Genomic DNA, 22202 nt, shown 5'->3' with positions numbered 1-22202 from the left:
CATTCTGTTAATACTGTAATCTACTGATCTGAATAAAATATGTAATACTTGTTTGATAAATATTTTTTTATTTCTGTCTATATCTGTATATATTGTAAATCATGATTTTCTGGAAAAAGCTGTATAAATTCTCTATCAAGTAAATATCTACTCTGACCACACAAATATCAAAAACTTCTTAATTTGTAAAAACTAGATAATAAACTGGTATATACATACATACATACATACATACATACATATATATATATATATATATATATATATAAATCTTTGATAAGATTGTTAAAACTCCTAGCATAGCATATTTTCCTTGATTCTGCAAAAGCCTCTCACTATGCTTGGACCTACTCCTGCAGAGTTCCCCATTCAACACCCTGAAAACAACATCTCCTAGAATAAAATATCACTATTTTCCTATGTACAAGATTTTATATATATATATATATATATATGGGAAAGGAAAATACTAAATAAAATGTATTATCCTGAAATTGGGATGGAATTCGAATCACTCCTACCAACGATCCACTCCGGTAGATTTGCAAAGAATTTTCCTAGAAGCGTTGTGGTGGCCTTAGATCATCGATCCGACAATAAATGGAGCCAGGATCAAAGAGAGAATGGGAGAGGGACGTTTAGAGAGAGAGAGAGAGAGGGAAAATTCATGTGCTAGCTTCTACCAAAAGTCTGGGTTTTAGCTATTTATAGCCCCAGGTTTGTCGACAAGACACGTCATCTCATTGACGAGTCCCTAAAGAAGTTCCTCGATGATCTTGCACCCCTCGTCGATGAATTTCAGACTAACACAAACCCCCTCTTGGTATCTTCTCGTCGACGAGACGTGTCCTCGTTGACGAGATCCTCATGTACCCTCGTCGATGAATCCCTTGTGTTCGTCGACGAGTCCTTGATTAATTTCTTGGGTTATTACAATAAATCTCTAATATAGACAACAAATTACTATATCATTGGTGGTAAATTGACTTGATTTTTAGGAAAACAACTATTAAAGAGAAACAACAATCCAATATGCTAATGATAGGTATAGGTTGTAAGAACCTGAACTGTGATATATGGATTTAATTAATTAAAAGAAGGGTAAAATGGTAATTGAGCAAGATTCATTGATGAAGCCAGAGTTCAACGATGAAGGCTTCAGGTGGCTCGACAATGAATTTCAGAGGCTCATCGATGAGGAGAAGCCGAGAGGTTTCGAGAAACCGGGAATCTCAGGCTCATCGATGAGGCCATCATCTCATCGACGAACTGTTTTCAGTGCCTCATCGATGAGTACACCATCTCGTCGACGAGGATGGCCGAGTCAAAGGAGCTATAAATATCCATTTCATTACTTCTCAGCTAAGTAATCTAAAAATTCTCTCTCTCTCTCTCTCTCTAGAACTCGAAGGGCTCTCTCTCTCTCTCTCTCTCTCTCTCTCTAGATTTCTTCATTGTGCGTTGCTAGAATCATTGATCTGACGTTACTATAAGGATCATGGAAGGATTCTCTACAAGTTCTACGGATCGGATCTTCGTTCCGGGCACTTTGAGGTTTAGGCTCAAAATCGAGGTAAGGCTCGGTTTTCAATTTTGATCTAATAGTTGCGTAGGGAATAGGATTGCGAGTATCTTCTGTACTGTGCTTTGTAGGTTTTGGGAACTTGGTTCCCTATTTAGGGGTCGTAGAGTTCGGGATTTGTCGGTTGGGGAAAGGTAAGGGGAATTATGGTTATGTCAATTATTTTTGAAATCGGACTCGTTGGAATTGTGGTCCACGATCCTGTGTGTGTTTTGGTTACTCATTTAGAAAAATCTAACAGGTAAAAATTATAGGTTTCTCATGTTACAATTTTGGGAAAAAAGGGGCGATGGACTCCATTCTTGGTTTTGTTGGAAACCATAAATATATTGTGATATATATTATGTTATAGGGATGGTCATGCCTTGACTTGTTTAAACTGTATGTATTTGGAAAATCATGATTTTAGATTACCAAATGGGTGTGGAATTGTTTGGTTATATGAGCATGCATGAGTTGTGTTTTTTTTTTTTTAAAATAGGAACGGGGTTTCAAATTGTTTCAGGTTTTGAAATTTGGATTTTTTTGAAGAGCACGCAATACCGCTAGATCAGCCGACTTTTGTTGAAGGGTGTGCGAACACCAGATCTGCACCGATTTAACGTTGTGGGCTAATGCTATGCCAGGTTATTGGGGGCACCGACGTTTGTCGAAGGGTGTGAGATATCACCAAATTGTCGGCGTTTGCCGAAGGGTGTGAGATATCATTAGATTGCCGATTTTTACCAAAGGGTGTGAAATACCACTAGATAGTCCGGCTTCGAGCCGAAGCGTATGACGACACTAGATTGTATTGCTTGTTTTGTGTAAATACTGGAACTGGTTTAAACTATTTTGACTGTTGAACTATGCATGTTAGTATGTCATGATAACACTCATATGCCACACACCAATATAACCTGATTCTTCTTTACTAAGAGGTGTCTCACATCTGCTGTAAGTACATATTTTAAAGGTCCTTCAAGTAATCTGAACTAGTGTCCTGGTGTGGGAGCGTAGTGGTTGGTGTACTGTGAGTGGTACTTGGGCAAGTACTAGGACTGTACGGGGTTGTCTTTTGTGGTTTTGGGTGACACCCGAGTTTGTGTTGTATATATTATGGAATTTGGCTTCCTTTTGTATAGACTTTGGTATGGTGCGAAGTATGTATAAAATGACTTTTTTCTACTGTGTATATGGTTTGTATATGGATGTGTATGGGGTGCCTGAGAACCCCACGGGGTTGAACCCTCATTCATTGTGCTATGCCATTGATGATTGTATTATACAGAGACATGTTAGGTTACTAATTCACCCCTGGGTCCCATTACTGGGTTCAACGCGTGACATAGGCTGGCTTGGTTTACGAAAGATAAATCTTTGATATAGACAACAAATCATTGTGCCACTGATGAGAAAACTAACCTGATTTATGGAAAGGAAACTATTAGAAACATGGACAACATATCATTATGTTAACAAAAGGTTTAGGATGACTTGCTCTACTAAAGATGAATCTCTAACTTAGAAAAAAAAAATCACTCTACCATTGATGAGAAAACTGACTTAGTTTTTAGGAATGGAAACTATCGGAGAAATGGACAACAAATCACTATGCCATTGATAGGAAAACATACTCTATTCTTTATAAGGGATGTAGAAGAGAGGTGAACCCTCTTATTTTACTAAACCCGTGATCAAATGCAATGTCATGATGAAATATCAATCTGTGATGTATGGGATAAAAACTCAATTTATGTTTGTCGAAGATTAGAGTCTTTTGTTACCTTTGTATTATTGGACCACCTAATTTACCCAAAACCCTTTAAATTCAATCCTTGTTTGATTATTATTTTTTTTGACCAATATGTTTTTATTTTTCCAAATTCTTCTTTGGCTCTTATCCCCCTTTTACCTTTGACTATTATAGGTGTATAATTGACCACTTTCTTTTCAAGATGAATTAAAGAACTCTTGAACAAACATGCTTTCAATTTTAAAACATGCATTTGGTAAAGACATATTCTGACTAAAAGAAATTAAATAGAAATTTTAAAAAATGTACCATCTAAAAGTTAGACTAATATTATCAAACTTGCATTCTTTTATCGATATCCACTTGCAAGAGGAGTATGTCTTTACCAAAGCCCAAGATGTCATACACAAACTTCTGTTCTAGAACTCAACTCATTGGACATGCATGTTGCTTCTACTCCCTTAGATTCACAAGCTACTAACTCATCCTTTAGGGTTTTCAACCTAGTCATTTTTTTTTTTACCTTGGTTCCTCTTCATGCCATTTTTTATTTTCAAACAAAGGTTGTGCTAATCAAATATCGCCCATTTGGGTTTTTAATATTTATTAAAGTACTACTACTACTACTTCTTTGCTCTTACCTTGAACTCCCCAAAATATCACCTTAATTCCAATCTACCTTTTAATTTTAGTATAATTTCAACAACTTGTGCACATTATAAAAAAAAAAAAATTTATAAGTATCTTTATTGAATTTTGGACCTCAAGGCGGTCTTTAGGATACAAAAAAAACATACAATTGCTTTTAAGGTTCAGAAAAAAAAAAAAAAAAAAGGAAAACTAGGCTTAAGAATCCCATTGATGCCTTTGCCCCTAGTAATGTAAGGACTCCTATTTTGATAATATTCTAGTGAGTTTTTACCAAAGTTATGGTAAGAAATTGATAAGCTGCCTAAGTTCCCATTTTGGGATCAGGTCATTATGTAGTTCAAGACACAATATCCTGCTTAACAATTCATTTGAGATAAAGGCCAATGGACTAATCTGGTTAGGATTTCTATCAGGATGGATGTAGGCTAAAATGATGGGCTAAATGAAGAATGAGATTGTAGACACCCCAATTTTAACTAGGCCTTTCTGAGAAGATTCTGGATAATAAGAAGTTGACTTTGTATCCAGAGAATGGGAGGACCCTTTTTGAAAAATCTGATTGAGTCCCGTGTCTTCAAAATTGAGTCTTTTCATTTTAAAATTGAGTCATGTTTTTTTTTTTTTTAAATGTGTTGCAGTATTTTCAAACTGAGTCCTGGTTATTTTTAGTTGAGTCTTTTTCAAAATTGAGTATATTTTTAAAATGAATCCCAGTTATTATTAAGAAAAATTGAGTCTTATTTATGCCTAAATCAAGTCTTTAATTTTACTTCTTTTAATTTTTAGATCGAGTCTTTTAAATTTTAAATTGAGTCTTTTAAATTTTAAAATTGAGTTCTTTGAATTAAGTACTTTTGAGTCCCTAAAAATTGAGTCCCTTTCATTTTTTAAGTCGTTTTATTAAATAGGGTTTGGGTCCTCTTTGTTTCCGGGAATTTAAATTTAATTCTTTTATCAGGTTTCTTTTAGTGGGCAAACTAAAGATGAGCTTGCATGGGCCATGTAGCCCATGCAAATAAAAAAAATAAGGGCGACAACCTTGTGATGAGATAAAAAAACTAGGGCAACATTAGAAGGATGCAACAACTATAAAGCTGCTGTCCACGCCACACACAAGGGGGGGTTTCACGGCCGTAGAAGGGTCTCAACACACAACCCTAACCCTTTCTTCCATCTCTCTAACATTCCATTCTCACACGGCCACAACACAGACCCACAAGAACAGTGGTAGGAGGTTAAAATATAATTAAACTTTTATAAAATCCCCAATGTATTCCTAACTGTCATATTTTCTTGAAAATCTATATATACCCCCTCATTACTCTAGATTAGCAACTTTGATTAACTCTAAAACTCTCTCTAACTCTTGTTAATCAAGGTTCCCTCAAACTTATTTTATTGCAAAAGTCTTTCCTTTGGGGCAAATAATTTTTATACTCTCTAAACTCTCTTTGATTCTTTCATTGAAATATTTTTAAGAGAGTATTTTTTTTGGACATTTATTTTTGTGTTTATTGCAAAAACACTTTATAAGCACAAATCCTAACTTTTCCAAACAAGTTTTATTGCAAATTTTTGTTTTTGAAAATTTTTATAGCACTTGATCTTTGAGGTTCTTAATTCATTTTACCTCACATCAAAGATCATTGTTTGCAAAATGTCTTTGAAAGAAAAACCCTTTGTTCTACTAATTTGTATTGAAAAAATATTTTTGAGACATTCATTTGCGTTTAAATCTTTGCTGTGCATATCATACACATTATTTTTCAAAGGTTGAAAATATGTTTTTGAGAAAAGCACCCTTACTCTACTGAACACATTTCATATGATTAGAGAATGCATTTGTTTGAGCTTTATTATGTATATCTCTGCTTGTATTAAGAAGCATGTTTATATGTACGAAATTTTTTTTTTCATGTATCGGTTAAGTTCAACCCGTAAATTGAACTGGGGAGTCTTAGCCCCGTAAGTGAGACCGATTCGGTTCAGTCCGAAAATTGAACTGGGGAATCTCCGTCTCGTAAGGGGGACAAGTTGGGCTCAACCTTATAATTGAGCTGGGGTTTACCTTACCCTGTAAGGAGAGGTTGTAACGGCTTCTGCTCCACCCATTTAAGTGAGCAAGGATAGTATAATCCTAGGAGGGTATGTCCAAGGCGGGGACGTAAGCTAGTTTGGCCGAACCTCGATAAAAAATATTGTGTATCTCTCTTTTTCTTATCTCATTTATTTTATGTACTTTAATTTTCATATGTGTATGCCTATTCATTTACAGTTATAACTATTTGCATGCTCACATTAAATTAAATGAGATTTACTGCACATGTATATACCTACACTCATAGTTTAATTATTTTACATACACTTTCGTATTATGAATGAGATATGATTTGCGGTGAATTGGAAAAATGGTTAAAGTAGTCAAAAAGTTTTTAAAGCTCAATTCATCCCCCCTCTTGGGATCACACCAATTTCAACACATACACATACATGCACACATCTATACATCATCATTATACATTCATCATACTCATGCATAGACACATACATGCACACATCCATACAACATGCAAGAATCCATAAATACACAACATCCATGTATGCATCATCAAGCCTCATCACCCCCCACATGCACACATCCATGCATCATCATATTTATGCATGGATACATGCATCAACATCTTCAACATACCCATGTACTGAAAACTAGACAAGAAGCAGGGGAAGAGAGATAAATGAGAAAGAAGAAGAAGAAGAAGAAGAAGAAGAAGAAGAAGAAAAGGAAAAAGAAGAAGAGGGGAGGGAGAGCTACCTGGGTAAAAAAAAAAAAGGCTTGAGTATGTGCCTTGGAGCTAAAGGGAAGGGGAGGAGAGAGAGAGAGAGAAGGAAAAGGAAGAGAGAGGGAAACAGAGGGGGAGAGAGAGAAAGTAAGAAAGAAATTGAGAGAAAAAAGAGAGAAGACCCCTTGTTGCCCCCCTCCAAAAGCCCTTCTATTGGTAGGAAAAAGTGAAAAGGGGGATAATCGAAAATAAATAATAAAAAAAGGAAGGGACGAGACGGCAAACAGGGACAAAGGGGCTTGAGGTTGATAGAAAAATAGGGCAAACATGCGCAAGTGGGTGAAAGTGAGAGGGAGAGAGAGAAAGAAGGGGCAAGGAGGCAAGAGGGAGGGCTTGCTGCAAAAAATGGCGGTTTTGGCATGGAGGCTCCATTGGAGCTCAAGGAAGAAGATTCCCGGGGGGGGGGGGGGGGGGGAGGAAACGTAAAAGTGGTGTTGTTTAGCGCCCCCCACCCCCCCTCCCTTTTTATTTTTTTTAAAAACCTTAAGATCAAAATGGTGTCATTTGAAATAGTGACAAGTGCGTGCACACACGTGCCCGCCCCTTTTTTATTTAATTTTTTAATTTTTAATAAGATTAAAACTATATCATTTCAAGGGTCGTTAGCGTGTGCTTGCACGCACATGCACATGGCCTCCCACACACTAGCCTACTTTTTTTTTTTTTTCAAATTTTTTAAAAAATTAATTTAATTTTCAATTTTAAAATTGAATATTTGAATATTAAAATATTAAAATAAATATTTTCTTAAAAAATTAATTTATTAAAATAAAGAAAAAGGTACATGGGGTCTACCAAAATGTGCCAAAAAATTCAAAAGTGTCCAAAAATGTCAGAAAATTGTAGAAAAGCCAGAATTTCACCTTGATTTTTGTATAAAATCTAAAATGACAATTTGCCCCCTCTTTACTATTTCAAATTGCTTCAAATCACCTGGTGAAATTAGATTTTACAAAAAGGAGAATCGAAAAGATAGAAATGACGAGGCTTTCACTTCGATTTTCGTGCAATAAAGCAAAATTACTAGGGGTATACTATCTTACCATTTCAAACTACTCTTAATCACACAATGCAATTAGATCTAGCAGAAAAAAGACTAGAAAAGTAAAAAATAATAGAGTTTTTCCTCGATTTGCATGCCCAAAGCTGAAATAGTTGTCAAACTTTTTCTTACTATCTCAGGCTGCTCCGAATCACTTGGCGTAGTTAGATTTGGAAGAAAGAATGCAGAAAATTCCAAAACGATAGGGATCTTATCTTGATTTGCATGCTTAAAGTCAAAATTATTTTCATTGGGCAGTCGGTCAAAATGACCATTGACAATAGGCAAGCATGATGGCTTGAGCAAGCTTAGTTCATGACAGCTTCCCAAGCCAACTAGCTTAAGTTTTTTCACTATATTATGATGTTCTTACACAAGAGCATAATTCTCTTCGAGACAATCATTCCCTGAGGTAACATAGCTCACTTTCAAAGGATCACTGTCCTTCACTCTTTGAGCTCCCTTGCTCCAGGACTTCAGGTTTTATATACTCTCAAGCCCCCCACCCTTGTGACTCACTTTTTAAGATAATCATCCCACTTAAGCCTACCAATTTTCCCTCTTGATTAAATTGTCAAAACTTCATGTAGTTAAACTTCATAAGCGTAGTCCCCTACAGAGACATACTTCAATTTACAAAAAAAAAAAAAAAAAGGAAGAAAAAAGAGAACCTCTAACTAGCTACACAAGATAAAGGAGACTAAACCATTTAAGTAAGAAGAACACAAATGTAAGACAAGATAATACAAGGTAAGCTCACAAATCAAAATGCAATTTTATCAAATGATGATTACTTTAGTTATCTGATGATGCTCTTTTCAAATGTTTGTATTTTGATTAAGTCCCACTTTTAAATGAATGTTGTTACTTATAGACCTTCACTCCTTTGCACAATTGTTACTCAATAGGTAGTGTTTAACGACCACAAATGCATCATTAAAGGATCAATGCCTAAATTTCTTAAGTATCTAAATAATTTGATAGACAAGCTAAGCATACCAAAAATAGAGTTAGTTGGTCTCCAAGACAATTCACATTTTCTAAGAGAATTCAAGCCACATTCTGAGTAATTTAAATTTTTAATAACAATAAATTGATTTTAAAAAGTGATCATGACTTTTCATTCAAATTAATAGTTCATTATGGTATGAAAAATAATAAGCTCACACAGCACACTATCAAAGTGTGTATCAATATTCGCTTTTGTTATTGCTTCTTTAATCACATCTACATATGCATCTATCTATGCATCTATTTATGCATTTGCTTACTACATCTAATTTTGCACTTGTATATGCATCTAATAGTTCTTTTACATATGGATATGGGCACACATTATTTGACTAGTGTACACATGTTTTTATATCCTTATATAAAACTATGTAAGTTTTGTCTCTCATCAAAATCCAATTCCAAGAATTAGGTATCCCTTGTGAGGGTACATTTTCAAAGATTTTTTACATGAGGGTTTGGTAGAATAAGTCCATGTCATTCACAACCAATAACTAATCATCCACCTCGTTGTCAAAAGGTGTTTGGACACCCATGTATCATAAATAGCCACACATAACAAGTTGCCTTAGGACTTGGAGAGACTTTATAAATGTGTCTGATGTGTTCCTAAAATATGCTATTTTAGGCCTCCATTTACCTATGTTATGTTCTTATTTACTTTGCAATTATCTCTTCTTATCATTGTTAGGAGTTACACGTAGTGTGTTTGATGTTTCAGGAAATTGGAGCTTAAATCAAGGAGTTAATTAGTAGTGCATGGAGTCAATAAAGCAACTTGGAAGCATAAGGCTTGACTAAGTGCTTGACTAGGTATTTAATGCCTTGATTCAACTACATCAACATGTCACTGATCGACCATGTGATGCAACCAAGCAGTCACAAGGGGTGACCAAGACTAGCTAGAAGAGTCCAAAGTGCTAACTAACAAGAAGTTTCACAGAATGCCTCGACCAGGGTGCGACCAAGAGACCTTGGATGTGTGACCTAGTAGAAGTTATTGAAGATTTTCTAGAATGTCTAGACCAGGGCATGACCAAGAGAATTTGGGGGATGACTAGGTCGATTTCTATCGAGTTCAAAAATCTGCCACATGAGATTTTTGACAAAAGTTTCCTAATTTGAATTTATGTGCGTGTAAACCCTAATGTGTATAAAATCAAACTTCGAACAGATGATTATGTGTTCCCCTTTGGTTCCTCCTCGGTCCCTTGAGTCCCTCAAGTTCCGTTGGGTTCCATTTAGATTAGTTTTATTTTACTCATCCATTTACATTGCTTTGTTTAATTTCAAGTTGTGAGTTCAATTGTATTTCAATTCTTGCTTTGTTTAAATTCCGAACTATAATAAATTTCATGCTTTCAATTTTTTTCTTCAATACATTGTCTTTACTTTTGATTTCATGCACAATGAGTAGCTCATTTCTTTAGTACTCTGGTTATGATGAAACCCTAGGCTAGAACAGCATAGCTAGGATTCAGTTAATTGTGCATAATAGGGTACAATTGCTATAGAGAAATCCGTGTTCGCTAGATAGGGCATACTCCATTCTCTCGATCATGCTCTAGACGATTGGTGTGAACCTAGCTACGCTATGCTACTTGAGCGGATTGCTTGACCGTTGAAACCCTAGTGTGGATAATTGACCACACCTAGTTATCACATATCAACCAGGGTGGATTCATGACTTGAGACTTGATTTTTTATAAGAAGTTCAATTCAATTTAATTGCTTTCGTAGTTTAATAGAAAAACCAAAATTCACTCTTTCCTTATTGTTTAAGCTTAGTAAACTAGATTAAATTGGCAAACCATTGAACTCAGTCCTTGATATCGACACTTGACTCACTCCTTGTTCTACTGAACTTGAGATTAGTTAGGTTTTATAAATATCATCTTTGGTAGTTAAGGACCCAAGCTTTGGTAAGCCTACCAGTGTCACTTACCCATTAATCTTATCAAGTGATTTATGCCATTACATCCCAACCTCTAGACTCTCAAAATACACATCATAGAAAAAAAAATAATTTTGATAATCTTATTCCCAACCCTAGTAGCTCAACAATGAGAGGGAGAGGAAGGGACATTGATGAGGACAAAGTTATAGTCATTTACAATGTGATGTCTAGAAGGTTAACAAGATAAATAAGAATACATGAAGAGCATCTTGATGCTATAACTGTAAATACTGTAAATATTATGGTTATTTTCATTATATTTTCAAAATAACCATAACACTATATTGTTGTACTGTAAATACTATAATATCTGTAGCATCTTGATGCTATAATTGTGTAATCTGTCTGTACTTTCTTTCTATATAATCTGTTTGTACTTCCTTTTTGTATAATCTAAGTGTTATGGCATTTAGGAAAACATAACTTTCTATATACACTATATATACTGTTCTAAATAAATATTTGTATACTGATTGATATATATATATATATATATATATATAACTGTCTATATAATCATCTGAAATAAACTATATATATATATATATATATATATATATATATGTAAATCATGTCTGTCTAGAATTTGCAATTATCTCACTATATCTGTATAACTTGAAATACTGAAAAACTACATAAAACTCCATATCAATATCATATACTCAGGCCACACATGTTTTAAAAATTCATATCCTGTATAATATCTAGTATACATTCATACATATATAAAATTTCTGATAACATAGGTAAATTTCCTAACATAACATATTTCCCTTACTTTAACTCTGAAAAGCCCCTATAAAATTCTGGCTCTATACCTGTAGGGTTCCTAACTCAACATCTTGAAAACAATATCCCCTAGAACAAAATATCAGTATTTTCTTACCTACATCATTTCTCATAACTACAAGGAAGGTATAATCTGAACAAAATACCTTATCCTGGATTTGGGATGAATTTCAAATCAACTTTCCCCACGATCTACTCTTGCTGACTTGTAGAAAATTTCACCAGGAGCGTCGTGGTGGCCTCAGATCTTCAATCCAATGAGAAATGGGGCCAAGATCTAAGATAGAAGGGGATGGAGTTGTAGGAGAGAGAGATAGAGAGAGAGAGAAAGAGGAGGATTTTGCGCTGAAATTTGATAAAAAATCTGAGTTTCAACTATTTATAGGGCTGGATTCATCGACGAGACATGTCACCTCGTCGACGAGTCCTTCAGTAATTTCATCGACAAACTTCCTCCCTTGTCAACGAATTTTAGACTGTCCCAAAAATCCTTCTCGGTATCTTCTCGTCAACGGGGCATGTCTTCGTCGATGAGGTCCCCTATGCGCTTGTCGACGAATTCCTTGTGTTCGTCGACGAGGCCCTATGTAAGAATCTTGGGTTGTTACATTAGTAGCCTTAAAGAACTGCTAATGGGTTGTTGTCATCAAAACATAGTTGGAATGATAGACTCTTAACCACTTGGTCTAACACTTACTACATCTAATTTTGCACTTGTATATGCATCCGATAGTTCTTTTATATATGGATATGGGCACACATTATATCCTTATATAAAACTATGTAAGTTTTATCTCTCATCAAAATCCAATTCCAAGAATCAGGTATCCTTTATGAGGGTACATTTTCAAGGATTTTTTACATGAGGGTTTGGTAGAATAAGTCCATGTCATTTACAACCAATAACTAATCATCCACCTCATTGTCAAAAGGTGTTCGGACACCCATTTATCATAAATAGCCACACATAGCAAATTGCCTTAGGACTTGGAGAGACTTTATAAATGTTTTTGATGTGTTCCTAAAATATGCTATTTTAGGCCTCCATTTACCTATGTTATGTTCTTATTTACTTTGTAATTATCTCTTCTTATCATTGTTTGGAGTTACATGTAGTGTGTTTGATGTTTCGGGAAATTGGAGCTTAAATCAAGGAGTTAATTAGCAGTGCAAGGAGTCAGTAAAGCAACTTGGAAGCATAAGGCTTGACCAAGTGCTCGACTAGGTATCCAAGACCTTGATTCAACTACATCAACATGCCGCTGATCAACCATGTGATGCAACTAAGAAGTCACAAGGGGCGACCAAGACTAGCTAGAAGAGTCCAAAGTGCTAACTAACAAGAAGTTTCACAGAATGCCTTAACCAAGGTGCGACCAAGAGACCTTGGATGTGCGACCTAGTTGACGATGCCATCAATTGAACAAAGAAGTAATTGAAGATTTTCTAGAATGTCTTGACCAAGGCGTGACCAAGAGAATTTGGGGGGCGACTAGGTCAATTTCTATCGAGTTCACAAATCTACTACATGAGATTTTTGGCAAAAGTTTCCTGATTTGAATTTATCTGCATGTAAACCCTAATGTGTATAAAATCAAACTTTGAACAGATGATTATGGGTTCCCCTTTGGTTCCTCCTTGGTCCCTTGAGTCCCTCAAGTTCCATTGGGTTCCATTTAGATTAGTTTTATTTTACTCATCCATTTACATTGCTTTGTTTAATTTCAAGTTGCGAGTTCAATTGTATTTCAATTCTTGCTTTGTTTCAATTCCGAATTCCAATAAATTTCATGCTTTCAATTTTGTTCTTCAATACGTTGTCTTTACTTTCGATTTTATGCACAATGAGTAGCTCATTTCTTTAGTCTTTGGTTATGATCAAACCCTAGGCTAGAACAACATAGCTAGGATTTAGTTAATTGTTCATAATAGGGTACGGTTGCTATAGAGAAATCCATGTTCGCTAGATAGGGCATACCCCATTCTCTCGATCATGCTCCAGACGATTGGTGCGAACTTGGCTACGCTATGCTACTTGAGCGGATTGCTTGACCGTTGAAACCCTATTGTGGATAATTAACCAAACCTAGTTATCACATATCAACAAGGGTGGATTCATAATAAGAAGTTCAATTCAATTTAATTGCTTTCGTAGTTTAATAGAAAAACCAAAATTCACTCTTTCCATGTTGTTTAAGCGTATTAAACTAGATTAAATTGGTAAACCACTGAATTTAGTCCTTGAGATCGACACCTGACTCACTCCTTGTTCTACTAAACTTGGGATTAGTTAGGTTTTATAAATATTATCTTTGGTAGTTAAGGACCCAAGCCTTGGTGAACCTACTGGTGTCACTTACCCATTAATCTTATCAAGTGATTTATGCCATTACATCCCAACCTCTAGACTCTCAAAATACACATCATAGAAAAATTATTTTTGATAATCTTATTCCCAACCCTAGTAGCTCAACAAGAGGGAAAGGAAGGGACATTGATGAGGACAAAGTTACAGTCGTCTACAATGTGATGTCTAGAAGGTTAACAAGATTATTAAGAATACATGAAGAGCCCAAGACACGAGGCTAATTAACAAAGCTTGTGTTAGCCAGGCATAACTTGCGTTTGTCACATTAGCAATTATGACACACTTCATGTTCGATATCCTCTACTAATTATTTGGAAATGCATAGTTAAAATTATAAATATGAAAAAATTATCCAAAATAAATATGCACATGAGAAACCTCAAACCACCTCTATTACATTTTCATCACTTTTTACTAGCTTAGGCATTATAGGACTATCGTCAGAGCAATCTCCAAAACCATTGTTTTATTTATAGGTCTACTATTGAAAAGCTTAACTCAAGCTAACCAAATTATCCAAGCTACCTATAGATAAAATATTACAATACAAAAAGGGCGCCATAGTTTCTCTGAAGTCAAGTATCATTAGCGATACACTTCCAAAACCATACATACTAATGACACAAACTCAAAAAGATTGATTTGGTTTCTTTAGTCAACCTCCTTTTATTTTATTTTTTCACTTTTGGACGGATTCATTTTGAGAGATACAAGGAAGCCTAATTCTTTTTAAAATTTTTCATTACTTGATTTCCCACCTACCAAATTAAAGAAAACTATTTTCCACTCACCCTTTTTAAACACGCTTTGCTTTCATCGTCCTTTTTTTTTTAATTAAAAAAAATACACAATGTGAAGATATTTTTAATTTAAAGCGCTACACCATTAGTTCACTTCTTTCCTCTAAGTAATCTCTAATTAGTGCAAAGTAATCCATGGAGTGAGCTTAAAGGTCAATAATTCACCTCCTCAACCTTTAATGAATGGTTAAGGGCTTGAGTCTAATTGACACAAAATTTTGGGAAGGGAATGTCACCCTCTAAGAGGGGTTTCCTCAACATATTGCATGCCTTCACCAATTACATATTTTAATTGAATTGATAAACATAAAAGATGACAACAGGTGATTACATAAGTTAATGTTTTTAATTTAACATAAATAATATTTTCTTATCATGTATTGAATTAATAATATAAATAAAAAATAATTTATTTATAAGGGACATTTGGGTTTTTTGCTATAATATTTTTATTTTTTGTAAAAAAAAATTGGAATAGAGACTTTTGAATTTCTCATTTATTGAATTATGAATTTTTAAAAAACTACCAACTATCAACAAATGTTTTGATGTTTAAGCAATGGGTTCAGACAATCTCCATTCAGGTCATTTAGATTAAACAATGACTCTTATTAGTTTTATGTTGAACTTTCTCGTACAGTTCTTATGTTTTCAACTTAAATATTATGATTTTACATTTAAAATTCATATAATGCATTATTATCGCATTTGTCATCGCATTAAATAGCGTAATATCATAATTATGAACACGAACATAATACATTATTGTTGCATTAAATATGACAACATTATAAACCTACTAATCGTTGACATATAATTTCTTATTTTTAAAAAATCATATAATAAATGCATTAAATTTATTAGATAATCTACTCATAAAATTATTGTTTTTGATAAAAAGAGCTTTACACAAACAAAAGCTAATATCCATCTAATCATTGTTGATTAACTAAAAAAATTTCCTTTTCTTTTTTTTTTCTTGCTTTTTAAAAAGAGAAAGATGACAGCTGCAAATTGATGCATGTGAGACTGATAGCCCTGCCAGAGGTGCTCTGTTTCTTAATCTAAATTATAAAATTTTCCCCATAGATCTTTCAATAAAATAATAAAAAAAAAAAACGAGTTAAAATAAAAATCAAACCAATTTAAACTATTCACTCCAATACTTTTCTTTCAGACAAATTATAGGATAAAAAAGTATTAACTAAAATCTTAAGTACAATATAATTAATTTAAAATTTAATATAATATGCTGCAATTGATTTTTTTTTTATTTTTTATCCCATTATTATTATTATTATTATTATTATGTAAGGATTCTTCTCTCCGTAACCCATAGTTGGTCAAAAGCAAGAGCAGGGTGAGCTGAGCCCAAGAAAGGAGTTCAATAATTTCAACAGTGTCTATTCTCCGACTGAAATTACTGCTCTCAGTCTTCTGGGGATGTCTTCGTCCATATAACTACCCACATGATTGATGTGCATTTTTCCGCATTCCAACATAAATAGTCTCCCCCTGTCGGCTTCTGTTCATTTTGGCTTTTGCAAATTGCAGAGAGAGAGAGAGAGATGGAAATGGGGAGAGTCTAAAAGAGAGGGAGGTTTAGACTTTAGAAGATCCAGACATTACCACCGCCTTCATTGGCTTCACAGGTTTTCCTGCGTGTCGCTTTTCGAACCCACTGGGCCAGGCCGCGGATGCTTCCATCTTCATGTTTTCTTGACAAAAGACAACAATGGAGCTTCTTCTTCCCTTGCTGCTGCTTTTTCTCCATATACCCATTTGGGGATTTCGCTTCTGTCCCATTGATGCCGCGCCGGATCTTCTTATTTCTGCTCCCCTATCTTCGCCGCAAATCTTATCCATTTCTCCAATTTCCGCAACAATGACTACCTTCTCTCCCGGTATTATTCGACATCTCTCTCTCTCTCTCTCTCTCTCTCTCTCTCTCTCTCTCTCTCTCACACACACACATACACACACACACACCCCCGCACTGACTCACTCAGACACACGGATAGATGCTCGCTGGCTTTCAAATTTCTGTCCTATTGATAGTTTATTCGTTGGATATGGTGTACATACAAATTTCAAATTTCAAAAATTTAAAAACCCAGACAGTCTCAATGCATTTATTGCAGTACGTATAAAACTATAGGCTTTTCCTGGAAGTATCTTCTCATGGTTAATTTTGCCATTGTTTTCTCCCGCTTAAATTCTTATACTCTTAAATTTCCATTCTCTGTTTCAGCTCAACTTTTTAAAGTAGAATTTCTTCTTCTTCTTCTTCTTTTTTTAACGACCGGGAACCTGTTCTTTAATCATGTCTGCTGGTTTTGTTTATGAGATTCAAGTCAGCTTCTTTCCAAAATCAGCATTCCTACCTAAGAATTTCGCATATAAATTTTTCGTGCAAACAGGAAGTCAAATTGAGACTGTGGAGCACCGAACAGATTCAAACAAGAAAATGCATGTAGCAGTAATTGTTGCTTCCTCTGGACTCTCTGCAATCATATTGTGTTTGTTGTGCGTGTGGATTTATCACAGGAAGAGTTCACAGAAGTCCCAAAAGAAGAATACCAAGAGTTCAGGTACTTTCTTTTGCTACACTACCATTTTTTGCTTCCTTCTCTGCTTTCTTGTGTAATTTTCTCTAACTATTCTTTCTTCTGTTCTGTTTTGCCCTTTGTTTCAATTTGAAGATGCTGAAAGAGGACATAAATTTGGTTCATTACTGGGAAAATTCAATTCCCGGAGGATGGTCGGCAAGAAAGGACCTGTCTCTCTAATTGATTATAAGCTGCTAGAAACTGCCACAAGCAATTTCCAGGAAAGTAATATCCTGGGGGTTGGTGGATTTGGATGTGTTTACAAGGGCCGATTTGATGGTAATTTCCAAGTTGCTGTGAAGAAGCTAGATGGTGGAAGTGAGGATGCAGAGAAAGAATTTGAGGTACCTTCAGCTTCCGTCATTTGGGTTTCTTCTATGTATGGGATTTTCTGTTATTTGTTCATTGTTTTGTTATTGAATTATAGCAATTTGGAATTGCAGAATGAGGTGGATTTGTTAAGTAAAATTCAGCATCCCAATATAATTTCTCTTCTGGGTTATTGTATTCATGGCGAGGCGAGATTTATCGTATATGAATTGATGCAAAATGGATCCCTGGAAACCCAATTACATGGTAATCGATGTCTTTATTTGAAATATGAAAAGAGAATAAGGACAAACTTCCAATAAATGAAAATGAATGGTGCTGATATTTTTTCCCCTCAAATTTGATTGATGATTCAGGACCATCACATGGATCAGCTTTAAGTTGGCATATTCGGATGAAAATTGCTCTTGATACAGCAAGGTAGATTAGTTAGTCCTGGATTTATTTTTATTCTATTTTTTATATTGTATATAATAAATAATCTGCAACTGTTGACCAGAGGATTAGAATACTTGCATGAGTACTGCAGCCCACCAGTGATCCATAGAGATCTGAAATCATCTAATATTCTTCTGGATTCCAACTTCAATGCCAAGGTAAGAAATATAAAATCAATAGAACCATTTTATCTTTCCTTTGTAAGTCCTTTTTATCATAACATTGCTCTTACAATTTTACCATCCCTCCCATGAAACCTACTAATCTCTCGCTCTCTCCCTCTCTCTCTCTCTCATATGTGCTGAACCAGCTGTCTGACTTTGGTCTTGCTGTAATTGATGGGACCCAAAACAAGAACACTATAAAGCTTTCAGGCACCTTGGGTTATGTGGCCCCGGAGTATCTTTTAGATGGTTTGCCAACTAAACCTCTATTGATTCTAATTATGCAATGTGTTATTAATTATGATTTGTTGCCCATATTTGTTATATGTTTGATTTCCTCTTTTCTTAAACATGTGTGGATGTGTGCTTTAACTGCTGTTTTGACATTTGAACCTTCAAGTGTTTTATCAAGATAATTGGGTGAGTGTGGAAATAAAGACATTGCTTCCTAGAGGCATCCCTGCGGTTAGAGCTTGAGACTTCCATGTTGGAGGTCAGGTCTTCAGTTCTAACCTAGAGAAGGGGTGGAAAGGGACATGGGATGGGAGATGGTCTACCTCCTGTCCTGTAGCCTAGGCCCTGTGGGCGTCTAATGGACCAAAAAATAGAAAGTACATTTTAGTATTAGGCGCATAGCTGCACTTTTACTTTCAACACTTAGCCCTGGGACCAATCATGGTTCAGTTTCAGTTCATGCATGCTTAGAGTTGGTTTAGTATTGGTATAAAAAATTGTTTTCTACTAGATGTCCAGTCTAATGCTAGTCAGTGACTAAGAAATTCCAAAAGTGTCAGTTCTAAAATCAGTTGATGTTATATTCAATAATTTAATTATTCTGATTATACGTTTATATTGTTTGCTGCCACTGCAGGGCATTGCATCTGGTTGTGGTATGAGTTTTTTTAAAAACTTATTATGCCAACTGGTGATTTCATGTTTGTATTCTGATGCAATCAATAATTTTGCTGCTTGTTGGAAATGAAGATATCCCAAAAGCTCCTACTTCAATTTTAAGTTGTCCTGGATGTTCCTAAAGAAGTGAGAGATGATAAATGAACCATTTGAAAAAAAAAAAAAGAAGAAGATAAATAAAAGGTTCCCATTTCTGAATGTTGTGGTGTGTATTTGATAGGAAGTGTTGCCATAGAAAACTCTAAGAACAGTTGGATCATGAAATTGAATAATTTTTTGTGTGTGATGCTAGATTCATTGGCCAAAGACATTTCTTCCCATCTTCAATACCTACTGAATGAACCTGTAGATAACTTTCTATGAGAAATATCTTGTTTTAGTGTTGTATCAACTTCTCATAAAAAAAACAGTTCCTGTTTTGTTAAATGTTAACACATTTGTTTCATTGACATTTGAAATACCTAAAAAGTTAACTTTCGATTCTGATATGTTAATTTTTCAGGTAAATTGACTGATAAAAGCGATGTCTATGCTTTTGGAGTTGTTCTTTTGGAACTTCTACTGGGAAAGAGGCCTGTTGAAAAACTGGAAACAGCTCAATGCCAGTCTATAGTCACATGGGTATGCATCACATTCCTTTTATCCCCCTCTAGTGAAAATTTTATTGGCTTGAATTCCCAATAGGTTTTAAATTTTTCTTCATTGGGCTGTCTATTTATGAAATGCAGGCTATGCCTCAGCTCACTGACAGATCAAAGCTCCCAAACATTGTGGATCCTGTGATCAGAAATACAATGGATCTGAAGCACCTATACCAAGTTTGTGAACTACTTATTTCTATGTAAAGTTCTTCATTCGAAGGGGTGCAACTTGGATCGATCCTAATGAATAACCCATTAACCTGAGCCAACTTAGGTCAATCTAGGTTTTATGTATCATTTAGTTTTATTTTAATATTTTATTTTTCACTTCTTAAAAATTGATTTAGTTTGGTTGTGGGTTGAACTTGCTAACTGGTCAATCTAGGTTTTATATATCATTTAGTTTTATTTTAATATTTTATTTTTCACTTCTTAAAAAACCTAAGAACTTGCTTGCTTTTATATGGGGTTTAGTAGTCTGACCCTGTTCTCTGAGTGAACACTGCACTAGGGTCGGTACTGTTTGGATTACTGTTTGATATTTTACTTGTTTCATATGTAATCTCAAAAATTTGGCGGGTCTAGATCTAAGGTCTTTCTTGGGGTAAGAACTTGCAACTTGAGTCCAACCCGTACAAACTTATTTTTTTGAAGTGTTGGTGTAGAGGCCCTTGGGCACTCGATTAATCCACAGGGATAATAGACCTACTCTAACCTTCTCCAGTAAATACTAAGGTTTTATCTCAAATGGAAAGCTGAAGCCTCCAAGAGTTGAACCCTGAAATTTTAACCAGGAGAGTTTTGAGTTTACCACCTGAGCCACCCTTGGGGGGTAACCCATACACCATACTCCACACACCAAAGGGTCATGGTTTTTGAACAACTAGTGGAGACACAAAAAGCAAAGAGAGTGGTTCAGAAAGCTTGGTACTGGTTTAAGTTCTAGCTGGTTGTCCTAGACTCCTAATTTGAGACTTTTGGTTCATAGGTGGATCCCAAACTGATCTGCACCCATAAAACATTATTTTATTATTATACTAAACAAAACTCTAATGTGGTTGTACAGGTTGCTGCAGTAGCTGTGCTATGTGTGCAACCAGAACCAAGTTATCGGCCATTGATAACTGATGTCTTGCACTCTCTCGTTCCTCTTGTTCCCGTAGAGCTTGGAGGGACCCTAAGAATTGCACAAACTGTGCCTCCCATGGACCAGACAATGTCGTCCACTCACTGATCTTGGCAATAGTTTGGGCAGACTGGCAGAGTTGATGCTACCACAGCTGCTGCTGCTGCTGCTGCAGCTGCTGTTGCTACACTATTTCAGGATCTTCATTTTGGATCAATGAACGTCCAAAGCTCCCCATGATCTTATTGTTCTGCAGTTACTAGTCATTTACTTGGGATGCAGGTAATTTGCCCAGCTGAAGTGGACGGCCAGCAATTTATGATATCTGTAAATCGAGGTAATTTAGATGTGAGTTGTTCTATAGCATTCTGAAAATTACTGTGTGCATATGAAGTTCATATAGAAAAATTCAGTCAATTCCTTGAGATTTGCAGATAAAATTGGATGGTTTTTTATCCCCGAGGTCTTGCTTTGCATTGTCGGACTTTTGTAGAAAATGAAAAATCAATCTTTATCAAGGCAGTAATTTGCCTTTTCTGTACTTTATGTTCAATTGAACTTTTGACCTTTATGATGAAATCAGATTCATATACCCTTTATTCATTGAACTTTTCTGGGAAATCATACTGGTCAAGGTAAATTTAAACCTCGTGTCATCCATTGAGAAAGGAAATCTATTCATCCACAGGTCCTCATAAGAATGTATAGGGGGAAAAACCTTGCCTATACTATTTTTCAATGTTGTGAAAATATTTGTACTGCTAATACAGAGTAATTTAGTACTAGAAAAATCAAATTGTTGCAAGGCAACATATATAGTTAGGCAAGAAATAACATATTCAAACAGCGCTAAATTATAGATTTCATAGGAATAATTCTTGCCTCAATTATGTTCTCCTTGTCATAGTTGGACAACATTAATTCTGCCGTACAGTTGTGGCAGGTTCACTAAAAGCAATATTTTCTTAGGGGAAGATTGTGGCTACAGTTCCTTTGGAAATCTTATCTTGTGCACATAATTTCTTACATGACTTGCATTCCAAGCATATTGCCTGAATGGGATATACATTTTGCGTCGTAATCAAAATAAGTAGCTTGATAGAAAACTTGTTGGGTATGTAATATGAATTCTTGCCGATTATGTGCATTAATGAAAATGACTTGGATAGCTGATTCCACTTTGTGGAGCTCAAGCTTGGTTTGTTGA

At 35.2% G+C, this 22202-nt stretch overlaps 1 protein-coding gene across 1 annotated transcript; it reads left to right on the top strand.

Moving 5' to 3' along the window:
* The first annotated feature begins 16205 nt into the window (after window positions 1-16205).
* On the top strand, window positions 16206-21598 carry LOC131152209 (probable receptor-like protein kinase At1g80640). The gene is made up of 10 exons (XM_058103940.1): window positions 16206-16679; window positions 17196-17366; window positions 17478-17728; window positions 17828-17960; window positions 18071-18134; window positions 18214-18310; window positions 18463-18565; window positions 19731-19849; window positions 19957-20046; window positions 20936-21598. Exons 1-10 carry the CDS (start codon window positions 16511-16513, stop codon window positions 21101-21103), a joined length of 1365 nt encoding a protein of 454 aa, XP_057959923.1. The 5' UTR covers window positions 16206-16510; the 3' UTR covers window positions 21104-21598.
* Window positions 21599-22202: the final 604 nt, after the last annotated feature.

This window comes from Malania oleifera, chromosome 3 (assembly GCF_029873635.1).
Source record: "Malania oleifera isolate guangnan ecotype guangnan chromosome 3, ASM2987363v1, whole genome shotgun sequence".
NCBI classification, from domain to species: Eukaryota; Viridiplantae; Streptophyta; class Magnoliopsida; order Santalales; family Ximeniaceae; genus Malania; species Malania oleifera.
Note: the sequence above shows the minus strand (reverse complement) of the source record. Positions and strands in the feature narration are given on the sequence as shown.